The sequence below is a fragment of the Somniosus microcephalus genome, chromosome 8 (genome assembly GCF_052327205.1).
Source record: "Somniosus microcephalus isolate GS21.2 chromosome 8, FLI_Smic_1.0, whole genome shotgun sequence".
Classification (NCBI taxonomy): domain Eukaryota; kingdom Metazoa; phylum Chordata; class Chondrichthyes; order Squaliformes; family Somniosidae; genus Somniosus; species Somniosus microcephalus.
The window spans coordinates 59,920,899-59,936,582 of record NC_140994.1 but is presented as its reverse complement, the minus strand read 5'-3'; the positions used below and the strand labels follow the sequence as shown (position 1 = coordinate 59,936,582).

General features: G+C 44.1%; 1 protein-coding gene across 1 annotated transcript in view; it reads left to right on the top strand.

Moving 5' to 3' along the window:
• LOC147113546 (coiled-coil and C2 domain-containing protein 2A-like) overlaps positions 1 to 15,684 on the top strand; it is a 403,075-nt gene that overhangs the window by 360,820 nt on the left and 26,571 nt on the right. The window contains exons 28-30 of the mRNA XM_085996133.1: positions 9,326 to 9,460; positions 11,377 to 11,499; positions 11,778 to 11,836. Coding sequence (XP_085852259.1) covers positions 9,326 to 9,460; positions 11,377 to 11,499; positions 11,778 to 11,836 — 317 coding nt within the window. The remainder of the gene's footprint in view (positions 1 to 9,325; positions 9,461 to 11,376; positions 11,500 to 11,777; positions 11,837 to 15,684) is intronic.

Here is a 15,684-nt window from a genome sequence, read left to right as displayed (position 1 = left end):
ACAACTGCAGCAAGACATCCTTGTTCCTGTACTCAAACCCTCTCGCTACGAAGGCCAACATACCATTTGCCTTCTTAACCGCCTGCTGCACCTGCATGCTTACCTTCAGTGACTGGTGCACAAGGATGCCCAGGTCTCGTTGCACTTCCCCTTCTCCCAATCTATTGCCATTTAGATAATAATCTGCCTTCCTGTTTTTGCCACCAAAGTGGATAACCTCACATTTATCCACGTTATATTGCATCTGCCATGTTTCTGCCCAATCACCCAACATGTCCAAATCATCCTGGAGTTTCTTGGCATCCTCCTCACAGCACACACGCCCACCCAGCTTTGTGTCGTCTGCAAATATCTTCACTATATAACCTCACTAAGATTATATATATTTAAATTAGTGAAATGTACATTTAAAACATAGCTTAGAAAAAAATGTCTTTACTCAAAATGTGAGACATGTTTGCTAGGCTGGTGAGTTGGAGTACAATAGGGATAAGCTGCAAATGGTCTTTCGTTGTACTTAACTTTGTTGTTCTTATATTCCTCGTTACTAGCAGGGTCCTCAGCTAGGAAGGGCACATGAAAATACAGTCAGGTGAACCCAATTTAAATGGCTCTTGTTTTAGCCAATGCTGCTGCTAAGGTCAGGGGTTTGCTTCCTGTTAGGTCATCAAAGGTGGAATGCCAGGATGCTGGATGCAGGCCTATCTGTATGTGTTTCCCAGTTGTTAATAAAGTACTTGTGTTAATTCTACTACCTTGCCTCTTTGAGTCCTTGTTCCACTTCATGGATTTATCACATTTGGCGACGAGGTAACAAAAGGACCCTGAATAAAGAAGAAAAGTCTGCCGGGACATTTAAACAACAAAATCACGAGCTACGGTTAGCTACCAGTTGGAAGAGAGCATGGCTGCCACGGTTATTTTTTCGAAGCAAATGAAATAAATGATGCCGGAAAAAGGAAAGCCATTCTGCTTAGTTCAGTGGGAAGCCAAACCTACAGTTTGAATCTGCTCAGTCCTGAAAAGCCTGGAGACAAATCATTTGTTGAATTAGTGGCCTTGCTAAAAGAACATTTCAACCCTAAGCCTAGTGAGATTGTACAGCGGTTCAAGTTTAATTCAAAGAACAGAAAAGAGGAAGAGAGCGTAATGGACTATGTAGCGGTGTTGCATAAATGAGCACAAGATTGCAATTATGGGAACAACCTGAAGGAAATGCTGAGAGATAGGCTAGTTTGCGGAATAATGGACGACCGAATGCAGCGCAGATTATTATCCGAGACTGGGCTTACTTATGAAAAAGCATTGGAACTTGCTCAAGCCATAGAGACAGCGAACCGAGATGTAAAAGAAATACAGGGTTCAGACAGGGCTGATGCTAAGCAAGTTGCAGGTCAGGTTGTTGTGCACAAGTTAAACATGCATCAGAAACCACAACGTGAGCATGGGAAGGCATGTTATAGATGCAAGGGCGATCACCTGGCGAGTGAATGCCGGTTTCTGCAGGAAAAGTGCTACAAGTGTGGGAAACAAGGACACATAAAACGAGCATGCAGGGCAAAATCACCTGTGGAGGAATCCAAACCAAAAGGGGAAGGAAAGCAAAACCAAGGAAGAGAAGTGAAAAAACATGGAGCACACCACATCAGCGGGGAAGCTGAGGAAGAAAAGGACATGTTCATAATGTATAGCATGTTAGCGAACATTCCAAAAGTGGCTCCTATCACATTGCAACTGACAGTAAATGGCTCTAAGGTGAACTTTGAAGTGGATACAGGGTGCGGTGTGACCATAATGAACAAGGCAGAGTACTCAAAATTGTGGAACTGTGCAAAAGTTCCAGAGTTAAAGTCTTGTTCCCTGCATCTTAAAACATATACAGGTGAACGAGTAGTGATATTAGGTACAGCTAATGTAACTGTGCAACACAGGGACACAGTGGAACAGCTACCTGTAGTTATAGTATCGGGTACCGGACCAAACCTGTTAGGTCGGGGCTGGATAAAAGAACTTAAATTAGACTGGGGAGCAGTAAATCAAATAGATGCGGGCAAACAGTTGACTTTGCAAGAAGTGTTGAGTGAACATGCAAATGTGTTCAAGGAGGAACTTGGCACATTTAATGGCCCCCCAGCTAAGATTTATGTAGACAAGGAGGCACCGCCAATGTTTTTTAAACAACGACCTGTGCCTTATGCCATGAAGCCAAAGGTAGAGGCTGAGCTTGACCGTCTATTGAGAGAGAACATACTGGAGCCAGTGAAATGTTCGGAATGGGCAGCTCCCATAGTATCTGTTTTAAAACCGGACAATTCGGTAAGACTCTGTGGAGACTATAAATTGACAGTCAATCGGGTGTCCAAACTAGAGCAGTATCCTATTCCCAAAACAGAGGATCTCTTTGCAAACCTGGCTGGAGGAAAGAAATTCACAAAGTTGGATATGAGTCATGCCTACTTGCAGATTACACTGGATGACGAATCAAAGAAGTATGTCACCATAAATACACACAAGGGCTTGTTTACATATAACCGCTTACCGTTTGGTGTCTCATCTAGTTTAGCTATCTTCCAGAGGACAATCGAAGGTGTACTGCAAGGGATTCCACATGTTTCCATCTATCTGGATGACATTCTGGTGACGGGAAGAACCGACCAGGAGCATCTGAGCACTCTGAGAGAGGTACTACAGAGATTGGAGAGGGCAGGGTTCCGGCTCAAGAGGAGTAAGTGCACTTTCCTGGGGAATGACACAGTGTTCCTGGGACACAGAGCAGACACCACTGGGCTCCATCCACTCAAGGAGAAGGTACAAGCACTGCAGGATGCCCCTGCTCCTACAAATGTGGCTGAGTTAAAAGCTTACCTGGGACTGCTGAACTATTATAACAGGTTTTTACCAAACTTGTCAACTGTGTTAGCACCTCTTCACAAACTACTGCACAAGGAGACACAGTGGCAGTGGGGAGAGGAGCAGGGGGTTTCATTTGAACAGTCCAAGAAACTGATGCTGTCGTCGGATGTGCTGGTTCACTACAATGCAGAGAAAGACATCATTCTCTCTTGTGACGCTTCACCTTATGGGGTGGGGGCAGTTCTTTCACACTGCATGGAAGATGGAACTGAAAGACCAATAGGGTTTATAAGAACATAAGAAATAGGAGCAGGAGTAGGCCAATCGGCCCCTCGAGCCTGCTCCGCCATTCAATAAGATCATGGCTGATCTGATCCTAACCGCCAATCTACTATCACAGAACCATCTCCTGAATCTAACAGAATTAGACACACGAAATAGGAGCAGGATCAGGCTACACGGCCCCTGGGCCCGCTCCGCTACCCACAGGGCCATGACCGATCTGAACCTAGACTCATGTCCAAATTCCTGCCCGCTCCCCGTAACCCTTAATTCCCTTTACTTCTAGGAAACTGTCTATTTCTGTTTTAAATTTATGTAATGATGTAGCTTCTACAGCTTTTTGGGGCAGCATATTCCATGGACCTACCACCCTCTGAGTGAAGTAGTTCCTCCTCATCTCAGTTTTGAAAGAGCAGCCCCTTATTCTAAGACTATGCCCCCTAGTTCTAGTTTCACCCATCATCGGGAACATCCTCCCCGCGTCCACCCGATCCAACCCCTTCACAATCTTATATGTTTCAATAAGATCGCCTCTCATTCTTCTGAACTCCAATGAGTAGAGTCCCAATCTACTCAACCTCTCCTCATATGTCCATCCCCTCATCCCCGGGATTAACCGAGTGAACCTTCTTTGTACTGACTCGAGAGCAAGTATGTCCTTTCTTAAGTATGGACACCAAAACTGTACGCAGTATTCCAGGTGCAGTCTCACCAATACCTTGTACAACTGAAGCAATACCTCCCTATTTTTATATTCTATCCCCCTAGCAATGAAAGCCAACATTCCATTGGCCTTCTTAATCACTTGCTGCACCTGCATACTAACCTTTTGAGTTTCGTGCACCAGGGCCCCCAGATCCCTTCGTACTTCAGTACTTTCCAGTTTCTTGCCATTAAGATAATAACTTGCTCTACGATTTTTCCTGCCAAAGTGCATAACCTCACACTTTCCAGTATTGTATTCCATCTGCCAAATCTCTGCCCACTTACTTAGCCTGTCTATGTCCCCTTGCAGGTTTTTTATGTCCTCCTCACTCACTACTTTCCCTCCCATCTTAGTATCATCTGCAAACTTTGATATGTTACACTCGGTCCCCTCCTCCAAATCATTAATATAGATTGTAAAGAGTTGGGGACCCAGCACTGACCCCTGCGGAACACCACTAGTTACTGATTGCCAGTCTGAGAATGAACCATTTATCCCAACTTTCTGCCTTCTGTTAGATAGCCAATCCTCTATCCATGCCAGAATATTACCCCCAATCCCGTGATTTTTTCTCTTAAGCAATAATCTTTTGTGTGGCACCTTGTCAAATGCCTTTTGGAAGTCTAAATACACTACGTCCACTGGTTCCCCTGTATCCACCCTATATGTTACTTCCTCAAAGAACTTCAGCAAATTTGTCAAACATGACTTCCCCTTCATAAAACCATGCTGACTTTGTCCTATTAAATTATGATTATCCAAATGTCCTGTTACTGTCTCCTTAATAATGGACTCCAAAATTTTACCTACCACAGATGTTAGGCTAACCGGTCTATAGTTTCCAGCCTTCTGTCTACTGCCCTTTTAAATAAGGGTGTTTCATTAGCAGTTTTCCAGTCTGCCGGGACCTTTGCCGAGTCCAGGGAGTTTTGGAAAATTATTACCAATGCATCCACAATCCCTACCGCCACTTCCCTCAAGACCCTAGGATGTACGGCATCAGGTCCAGGTGATTTATCCGCCTTGAGTCCCATTATTTTACCGAGTACCACTTCCTTAGTGATTTTGATCGTGTTTAGCTCCTCCCCCCTTTAGCCCCCTGTTTGTCCAGTGTTGGGATATTCTTAGTGTCTTCTACTGTAAAGACTGATATAAAATATTCATTCAGTGTTTTTGCCATCTCCATATTTCCCACCATTAATTTCCCGGTCTCATCCTCTAAGGGACCAACATTTACTTTAGCCACCCTTTTTCTTTTTATATAACTATAAAAACTCTTACTATCTGTTTTTATATTTTTTGCTAATTTACTTTCATAATCTATCTTCCCTTTCTTAATCAATCTTTTTGTTATTTTTTGCTGTCTTTTAAAGTTTTCCCAATCCTCTATCCTCCCACTAGATTTGGCTACCTTATATGCCCTTGTTTTTAGTCGAATACTATCCTTAATTTCTTTACTTAGCCACGGATGGCTGTCTTTTCTTTTACACCCTTTTCTTCTCAGTGGAATATATATTTTTTGGAAGTTGTAAAATAACTCCTTAAATGTACACCACTGATCATGTATCGTCTTACCCTTTAATCTATTTTCCCAATCCACTCTACTCAATTCCGCTCTCATACCTTCATTGTTTCCTTTATTCAAGCTTAGCATGCTTGTTTGAGATCCAACCTTCTCACCCTCTAATTGAATATGGAATTCAACCATGTTATGGTCACTCTTTCCAAGGGGATCCTTTACTAGGACATTTTTAATTAATCCTGTCTCGTTACACAGGACCAGATCTAAGGTTGCTTGCCCCCTGGTTGGTTCAGTTACATACTGCTCAAGAAACCCATCCCTAATACATTCAATGAACTCATCCTCAAGGCAGCCCTGCCCAATTTGCTTTGTCCAATTAATATGATAGTTAAAATCCCCCATAATTATAGATGCTCCCTTATTACAAGCCTCAACTATTTCCTGATTGATACTCCGTCCAACAGAGTTGCAACTGTTCGGAGGCCTATAGACTACGCCCACTAGTGTTTTTTCCCCCTTATTATTCCTTACCTCCACCCAAACTGTTTCATTATCCTGATCTTTTGACCCAATATCATTTCTCTGTATTACAGTGATTCCTTCCTTTATTAACATAGCCACCCCACCTCCCCTTCCTTCCTGCCTGTCCTTCCTGATCGTTAAATAACCTGGTATGTTTAATTCCCAGGCATTTTCACCCTGCAGCCATGTTTCTGTAATGGCCACAAGATCATACCCATATGTAGTTATTTGTGCCATTAACTCGTCTATTTTGTTACGAATGCTACGTGCATTCAGATAGAGAACTTTCAAAGATGTTTTGTGACACTTAGTTCCTGCTTTTGCCCTTTTTATTACTTTACCTTTTACTCCATACCTTCTGCCCCTTCCTGGCATGCTCTGGTTTTTAATTTCCCCACTGCTACCTAAGTCTATGACCTTCTCTGTTGTCATTTTTATTATTTGCTCTAGTCCCAGCACTGGCCAAGTGAAGCCCGTCCCAATGGAACAGCTCCCTCCTGCCCCAGTACTGGTGCCAGTGTCCCAGGAAGCAAAACCCATTTCTCCCACACCAGTCTTTGAGCCACGCATTTAACTCTCTAATTTTATTTGTCCTAGCCAAATTCGCTCGTGGCTCAGGTAATAATCCAGAGATTATTACCCTTGTGGTTCTGCTTTTTAATTTGGCCCCTAGCTGCTCAAACTCCCTCAGCAGAACCTCCTTCCTTGTCCTATCTATGTCGTTGGTACCAACATGGACCACGACAACTGGATCCTCCCCCTCTAACACCAGCGGAAAAAAACTATTCCCATTTAGACAAAGAGCGGTTAGCAGTAATGTTTGGGTTACAGAGGTTCCACAAGTACATATATGGCAGGAAGTTCACCATATGCACCGATCATAAACCTCTTCTCTCTCTTTTTAATGAAATGAAAGCAGTTCCACAGATGGTGTCACCCCGGATCCAGAGGTGGGCCGTGACGTTGAGGGCATATGAGTATGTCAACATCTACAAGGCGGGCAAGTACCATGGGAATGCAGATGCCTTGAGCCGTCTTCCACTGCCAGGCACACCTATCCGTGCAGCTCCAGAGGACAGAGTGTTGATGTTGGAGGACACTGACACGGCCCTTGTGACTGCAGAGCAAGTAAGAACATGGACAGGTAAAGATCCAGTACTGTCTAGAGTTCGAGAATATGTGGTGAGGGGATGGCCACAGCATCCGGAAGGGGCTGGCTTCACACCCTACAGTGTCAGGAAAACAGAGCCGAGTGTGCAGGATGGTTGCATGTTGTGGGGAGCACGAGTGATTATTCCACAGCCAGCACGACAGTCTATCCTAGAGCAACTACATCAGTGTCATCCTGGGGTCTCGCGTATGAAAGCCTTGGCTAGGAGTTACTTGTGGTGGCCAAAGCTAGATGAGGAGATAGAAAATCTAGTCAAGACATGCAGCACTTGTCAGGAACACCGGAAGGCACCAGCAGCGGCTCCTCTCCACCCCTGGGAGTGGCCGGATAAACCATGGAGAAGATTGCACTTAGATTATGCAGGTCCATTCATGGGGAAGATGTTCCTCATAATCATTGATGCACATTCCAAATGGATGGATGTTTATCCTGTAAATTCTGTTTCCGCCACTACTACTAAAGACTGCCTGCATCGGAGCTTCAGTAATCAAGGGCTACCGGAGATCGTGGTAAGTGACAATGCCACTTGTTTTGTGAGTACAGAGACAAAAGAGTTCTTGAGAAAAAATGGCATAGTGCAGGTGACCTTGGCTCCATATCATCCATCCTCAAATGGACTTGCGGAGAGAGCCGTACAAACATTTAAAGAGATGATGAAAAAAAGTGCAGAAGGGAGTTTAGCAGCCAAAGTGTCACGGGTTCTGTTCAGCTACAGAATAACACCTCAATCCACCACAGGACTCTCTCCTGCTGAGATGTTATTAGATCATAGACTACGCTCCACTCTTGACCTTGTCCACCCAGACCTAAAAAGGAAAATGGAAAACAGACAAAACAAACAAAAAGAGAACCATGACAAAAGAACAAAGAGCCGAAGTTTTGGAGAAGGAGATGCGGTCCTTACCAGGAATTTCGGTTATGGACCCAAGTTGATTCCTGGCTTCATAGACTCAATGACCGGTCCCGTATCATACAAGGTCATGTTGGGTGATGGTAGGGTAGTACACAGACATGTAGGTCAGATACTTACCAGACAAGGGGAAATTGAAATGAAGTTTCCAGATGCAATGGCGGAGGACAGGTTTGCCCCCAGTTATCCAAGTGCATCTGTGGTGCCACCACCAGGGACAGAGACAATTCCACAGGAACCCATTCGTCAAGAGGAAACCATCGTTGCAGAGTCAGATACTCCGAGCACTGTTCAGGAGCAGCTGGTGGCTTCACCACAAACAAGCAGGGACTTTACGGTCAGACGTTCACAAAGGACTCGCAAGCCACCAGAGAGATTGATACTGACCTGTTAGATTCATCAAGTATGGAACATGATGAATGGAGACTTCTTATGTGACCCTTGGGAATGGTTGTTTGTTAAGAAATTCATACTGAAATCTTAAGGGGGGAGGGATATAGTAATCTGGGATGTTATGATTAAGGTTATCCACCAGGTGGTGCTGTAGCCAATGTTGCTGCTAAGGTTAGGGGTTGCTTCCTGCTAAGGTCAGCAAAGGTGCAATGCCTGGAAGCAGGCCTGCCTGGTTGTCTCGCAGTCGTTCAATAAAGTACTCGTCTTAATCCTCATACCTCGCCTCTTCGAGTTCCTTGTCTCACTACATGGATTTATCACACAAACCCACTGAAGTATGCAATGTCAGTGAGAAGGCACTTAATATTGCATCTGGCCAGTAGCTTCCCACACCACTGTGGGGACATCTCAGGCTCCTGCCTCTCACAAACTGCTGGGAAATCTGGCATCTTTGCTCATTCTGGGATGTGGACTGGGCTCCTGATGGACGAAAGTGGGCTCCACTGGGCCATCTCCTTGTCGGTGGCGCCCACGTTTGCCCATCAGGCGCCCAGCCCACCTCTTTTCCCTAGGTACATGACCTTCAACTATAGGCTAGGTCCCTGTGAGGCCAGGTCACTGGAACTCCTGATGTAGAGAATCTCCAGTTCCAGCCCTGTGTCTTATGTTGATGGCCTTGTATGGGTAGGCGTAGGCTCTATCCCTTACTAGGCCATTCCAGAAACTAGGCCCCATAGCTAGAACCTGGTGAATCTGAGTCCCACCAAAGTTTTTGGCTATTCCAGTAGACTCCCACCAAATTTATGGCTGAGGAATTTTGGCACTCTTGTCTATTTCCTTGTTTTCTAAAATATACCTATCTTCTATTTTCATGTTGTAAATTTTGGTCTTGTGTTTTCTTTAGGTTTTGAATATGCTGTTTCAAATGGTATTCTGATTCATAACCTCACAACTTCTATTTTAAAGGGACCAACAGCTTATGTAATTACTCAAGAAAAAACAAACACCATGATTTGGAATCCAGAAACTGGAGAGTGTTATGAGCAGTTTAATGCTTTTTGTCCATTGCAAAGTGCTGATTGCCTGATCAATAAAGAAAATGTGAGTGTCCTTGGACATAAAAGCATAATTATTTCAGTTAAAATTATAAGGAAGCTGTGCATGGTGACCACAATTTTAGAATAACTTGTCATAAGCTAAACTTCAAGGCTTAGAAATTTGATCACATCTGAAAATGCTCATGCAGGGGGCAGGGTGCACAGTGCATGGGCTGAATTTTGCCAGCACTCAGAGTGCTGGTTTGGAGGCTGGTCCGCTGTCATAATCACAAAGATTGACAGTGGGTCGATATCCCGCTGTAAACCCGCCTCCTTGTCAGTTTCCCAAGTGTCGGGTGTGTCATCCCTAAACAGACCCGACACCAAGTGGCAGGTCAGCCAATTTAGATAGTTAAAAGCTTATTAAAAGGTAGATAAGAACCATTTTCCCATGAACTTACCATTTTACAAGGTTTTCAACGAGATTCCCAGAGAGCGGCTATCACGTCAGGTAAGTATCACGTCGGGTTCTCAATGACTGTGGATTGCTGTGAATAGGTAAAAGCTGCAAAAGTGGAATAAAACCTACCATTTCACAGCTGTTCACTTCACAATCTTAGAAGCTGGAGCAATATTGATTTGGAACCCACTTTTGAGCTTTATGCACTTTTGAAGTGTTTCGAGTAATCTTTATCCACTGTCACCCCTTTGGAACAACCTATCTCAACACTGACAGATTATTTCTGTCATCTCAACCTCACCTGCCATCTATTCCATCAGCACCGGTGCCCTTGAAAAAATCTTACCTTGGTCCTCAGAATCTCAACACGATCAGCCCCAACCAGCATCACCGGGCACACTAGCAGCACCAACATCCACGCCAACCTTCTCCGCAATCAACTGATGCTGCACTGGACACAGAGCATCATCACCCGAGCACATTGCTGCCTGGGACACCAGCGTTGGCCTCACCATGTCCAGATTTGCTTCACTTAACACCCTGGCTGCCACATGGTGCACCAGGTTGGCACCACCCCACACCAGCTCCATAAAGTATCCCTACAATGTTCAAGCCATTCCTTTCACACTCATCACTATTGGGGGTGGGGGCTGGGCGGGTGTTTTTGAAATCCGTGCTGGCTACTTCTAATTATTTTCTCTTTATCTAGGTACATGGTAATTTCATTCTTAATTTAAAACTCTAAAATTTTCCTACCACATTTTTAACTTAAAGACACATTAGAGAAAAAATGTAGAAATGTTTTTATGTGAGGCTCAGCTTCCATCGCAACAGCCTCAAGGTGAATATATCACACATTGTAGGGCCCACAGCACAATAGAGGATAGCATCTAACTGAACACTCCAAACATCACTGCAGTTACAACCAGGAGGGAAAACAAGCAACATTATGAAGAGCTCAAATCTAGATAGAAAATGGGTTTGAAAATGAAGCATGAAGAAAAGATATTGGAGACAAATGATATAGGTAGTCTTTTATTTTAAGATTTAATATTAAAGGCGAATTAAATGTTTCAAGCTAATACATGTATCCATTTTAAAGGCAACATAAAAGCAGCAGAACTTTGCCTTCTTCACCATGCAAGTCATCAGGTGATATCAGGCATTGGCATGGTTTTAGCCCTTATTATCGTATAACCTGGAGGGGTCAACTGCCCACCCCACTTGTCCTCACTGACTTCACAATCTATTACATTCCTCTGTACATGTACATCCTTGCAAGAGAGTGAGGAGGCTCAGTCCAGCCATTACAAATGTGCAAGTCTCAGCACCTATATTTTAGCCACCGTGCACGTGCTGCTTGTTGGTGCTGCTCCACTTTGCATCTATAATTGACAGACATAGACAAGATAAAACTTGTTAAGGCTTTAATTATTGCATAAAATATTTTTTCATGAATGTATAATAGGAATGATGGATTTTTAAAACTATATAATGACTTTTAAAATATGTTCTTGTAGATCTGGTTTAATATTCAAAAGAACAGTCTCCCTATGAGTGTAAATTTTGACATCACAAAGGAACATAATTGGCGACCATTCTTCAGTAAGAGTTCCCGGCATCATGTATTGTCTACTGTGCAGGTAATTCATTATTATTCATTTGAATGGTTAGAGACATCATTATGGGTCTTGGCTAACCAGAAAACAAACTTTTGAAATTTTCATAGATCTTGAAATAACATTTATCTGCTAACACAAAATTGCTTGTTTGAAACTAATTTTTAATAAAAGTGCAGTTTTATTTCTATTGTTGCACATAGAATATTTTAAATAGATTATTCAATAATATGAAGAAACAGATTTTATTACAGTTAGAACTTAGATGCATCTGTAATATGTAATACTGAAATATTTTCTAGCCACAAGAATTAATCTACTATTCCACAGAAAGAAGCATGGTGGATAAATTACAGAACAGGTAGAATCCATTTTTACTGCTATGTATTCAAAGAAGTATTTGGTACAATAGAAGACCAGTACATACCGCTAAAAGGCAATAGCTCCACTTGTGTAGTTAGGCAACCAAGGTCAATGGTGTTGTGTCCGTGTATAATAAGACACAGACTGCTGGAGAACGGTAACAACAGGTGTTTACTCAACGTGGCTCACAGTGGAACTGACTGTACAGATTACTACTCAGTGTTATATACAGGTGTGGTCACTGCCGGTACTACAGTATACATGAGCTGTAAAAAGTAGTTCCCCCCTTAAAAGGTATATACATTACAATTCCTCCCCATTTAGATTAACAGTACCATAACACTCATTTAACAATTAAATATCAAACTAATTACAATTAACACTTTTAACATGCAACATTAGCTGAAAATAGTCTATTTATATATTCAGTCTTTGGGGAGGCTTCCTGACCCTTTCTGGATAGCGCCTTTCCCGAGTGTCTCGCTCTTGGTGCGGAGGCGATTCTGGCCCCCTGTCGTCGGTTGGTTCATCAGCTTCCGATGCTACTGTTTCTGGGGTAGATGCGACCTGTACATTAGGTTCATCACCAGGTACGTATGGGCGAGGCATGGGGTTGACTTGTTCCTGTGACTCTAGGATCTGGTCAGCATGGCGTCTCACGATGCTCTCCCCAACGTCCACTGTGTACATTAGTGGGCCCTGCCGTGTGCATATCGTTCCTGGCTGCCATTTTTCTGTTCGGTAGTCGCGGGCCAAGACTGGTTGCCCTACATTGAAGCTCCTTGTTGGCTTCTCATGGATGTGCTGGAATTGCTTACTCTCAACATCTCTTCGTACGTTTGGTCTGAGCAAATCCAGGCGAGATCTTAACCTTCGGTTAAAGAACATCATGGCTGGGGCCTGGTTGGTGACTGCATGTGTCGCATTCTGGTAGGTGATGCGCTATCAATTACTACAAAAGACTGGAAGTTGAGAGTGTAACAAACAGGCTTTTATTACCAAAGAACAGAGCATGCCTCTCGTGGTTGCCTGGTATCCAAAAGGGCAGGGGGCTGCCGAGCAGTCACCTTTATACCCGGCCATGAGGGTAGAGCCAGGGGCGGAGTCAGCTGAGGCATGCACAGACAAGTACAACAATGTGCAAGAGTGAACAACAGTGAACAACAGTGAACAACAATACTAACAACAGTGGTTTACCACAGTAGGCGAACAGGAAATTGTCCACCTTGTGCTGCAGCGGAATGTTGTCATTGTACATAGCCTTTATTGCCTTCTTAAAGGTTTGTACGAACCTCTCAGCCAATCCATTTGTGGCTGGATGATACGGGGCGGATGTGTAATGCCTTACCCCATTCTTTTTCAAAAACCCCCGGAACTCTTCGGACACAAACTGTGGTCCGTTGTCGGAGCAAATTTGTTCTGGCAAGCCATTCCTGGCAAAAATGGTCCGTAGGACTGCAATAGTTTTCTCCGTGGTGGTGGAGGACATTTTGATGACCTCAGGCCATTTCGAGTGCGCATCCACAGCTATTAAAAACATTGAGTCCATGAATGGACCAGCAAAATCAATATGCACCCATTGCCATGGAGATGAGGGCCACTCCCATGGGTGTAGAGGCCTGTGGTGGTGCATTTTGGACTTTCTGGCATCCTGAGCAGCTCCTGGTCAGGTCCTCGATTTGTTTATCTATTCCCAGCCACCACACATAAGCCCTGGCTAGGCTATTCATTTTTACCCCTCCCAGATGACCCTCATGAAGCTCATTGAGCACTCTATCCCTTAACTTGGGTGGAATTACCACTCGGGATCCACACATCAAGGTCCCCCGGCACACTGACAGCTGTTCTCTCCTTGTCGAGAATGCTGGCAACAGTGAGTCGCCATGTGCTGGCCATCCCTTCACCGTCAAATCATATACCCGAGACAGTGTCGGGTCATTTCGGGTTTCCTTTTCGATACAAGCATTAGTTACCGGTAGGTATTCAACTATAGTCGAATGGAATATTTCGACAGGATCCACTGTTGGTGCTTCCTCCGCAGTAGGCAGTGGCAGGCGTGATAGCCCATCAGCATTTCCATGCTGTTTCGTGCCCTTATATTCAATCTCATAGTGGTGCGCCCCTAGAAAAAGTGACCAGCTTTGTAGTCGTTGCGCAGTCATCACCGGAACGCCCTTCTTCGGATTAAAAATGGAGACAAGAAGCTGGTGATCAGTCAGCAAGGTGAATTTCTGCCTGTGCAGATAGTGATTGAACTTTTTCACTCCCCACACTAGGCTGAGGGCCTCCCTGTCAATCTGGGCGTTGTTACGCTCGGCTGAGGTTCGTGATCGTGACGCAAAGGCTATTGGCCTCTCTGAGCCGTCCGAGAATTTGTGCGACAGCACCGCTCCAATGCCGTAGGGTGACGCATCACATGCCAACCGAATTGGTAATGCTGGGTTGTAATGGGCCAATACCTCTTTTGATGTGATTAGTGTTTTGCTCTTCTGGAAAGCTTGTCTACATTCGTCACTCCACTTCCATGGCACCCCAGTTTGCAGTAGGGTGTTCAGTGGGTGTAGTATTGTAGACAAATTTGGCAAGAACTTATGGTAGTAGTTTACCAGCCCGAGGAACGACCTCAGTTGTGACACATTTTCCGGTGCTGGAGCCTTGACTACTGCCTCAATCTTCTCTGGGGACTTATGTAACCCCTCTTTATCGATAACGTGGCCACAATACGAGATCTGTTTTCTAAAAAACTCGCATTTGGGGCGGTTAGCTCGGAGCCCATATTCCTGCAATCCAGTGAGCACCTGCTCCAGGTTGGCAAGGTGATCACTGTAATTTTCGCCCGTGACCAGGATGTCGTCCAAATTGCCCTCTGCCAAATAGCCAGAGCTGATGCTACCCCGAATACCAGCCCGTTGTATTGGTAGAGACCTTTATGGGTGTTGATTGTGAGGTTTTTTTTGATGCTTCTTCTACCTCCATTTGCAGATACGCCTGGGCCAGATCAATCTTAGTGAAGCGTTTCCCTCCAGATAGCGAGGCGAAAATATCTTCAATCCACGGAAGTGGATATTGTACGGATTTATCCACATTATACTGCATCTACCATGCATCTGCCCAATCACCCAACCTGTCCAAATCATACTGGAGTTTCTCTGCATCCTCCTCACAGCACACAGGTCAACCCAACTTTGTGTCGTCTGCAAACTTGGAGATATTACATTTACTTCCCTCGTATAGATCATTAATATATATTGTGAATAGCTGGGGTCCTAGCACCGATCCCTGCGGTACCCCACTAGTCACTGCCTGCCACTCGGAAAAAGATCTGTTTTTTCCAACTCTTTGCTTCCTGTCTGCCAACCAGTTCTCTATCCAAGTCAGTACCTTACCCCCAATCCCATATACTTTAACTTTGCACACTAATCTCTTATGCGGGACCTTATCAAAAGCCTTCTGAGAGTCCAAATACACCACATCCACTTGTTCTCCCTTATCTATTCTACCAGTTACATCCTCAAAAAATGTCAGTAGATTAGTCAAGCATGATTTACCTTTTGTAAATCCATGTTGACTTTGTCTGATCCTGTCACTGTTTTCCAAGTGCTCTGCTATTACATCTTTTATAATGGACTCTAGCATTTTCCCAACTACCGATGTCAGGCTTATCGGTCTATAATTCCCTGTTTTCTCTCGACTACCTTTTTTAAATAGTGGGGTTACATTAGCTACCCTCTGTTAAGTCTGTGTGTTCCAGTTGTATTAAGATTAATTACTGACACAGGCTACAAGAATAAAGTTCAACAGGTCTTTACTAGTTGGAGGTCAGGACTATACTAAATACAATATCAC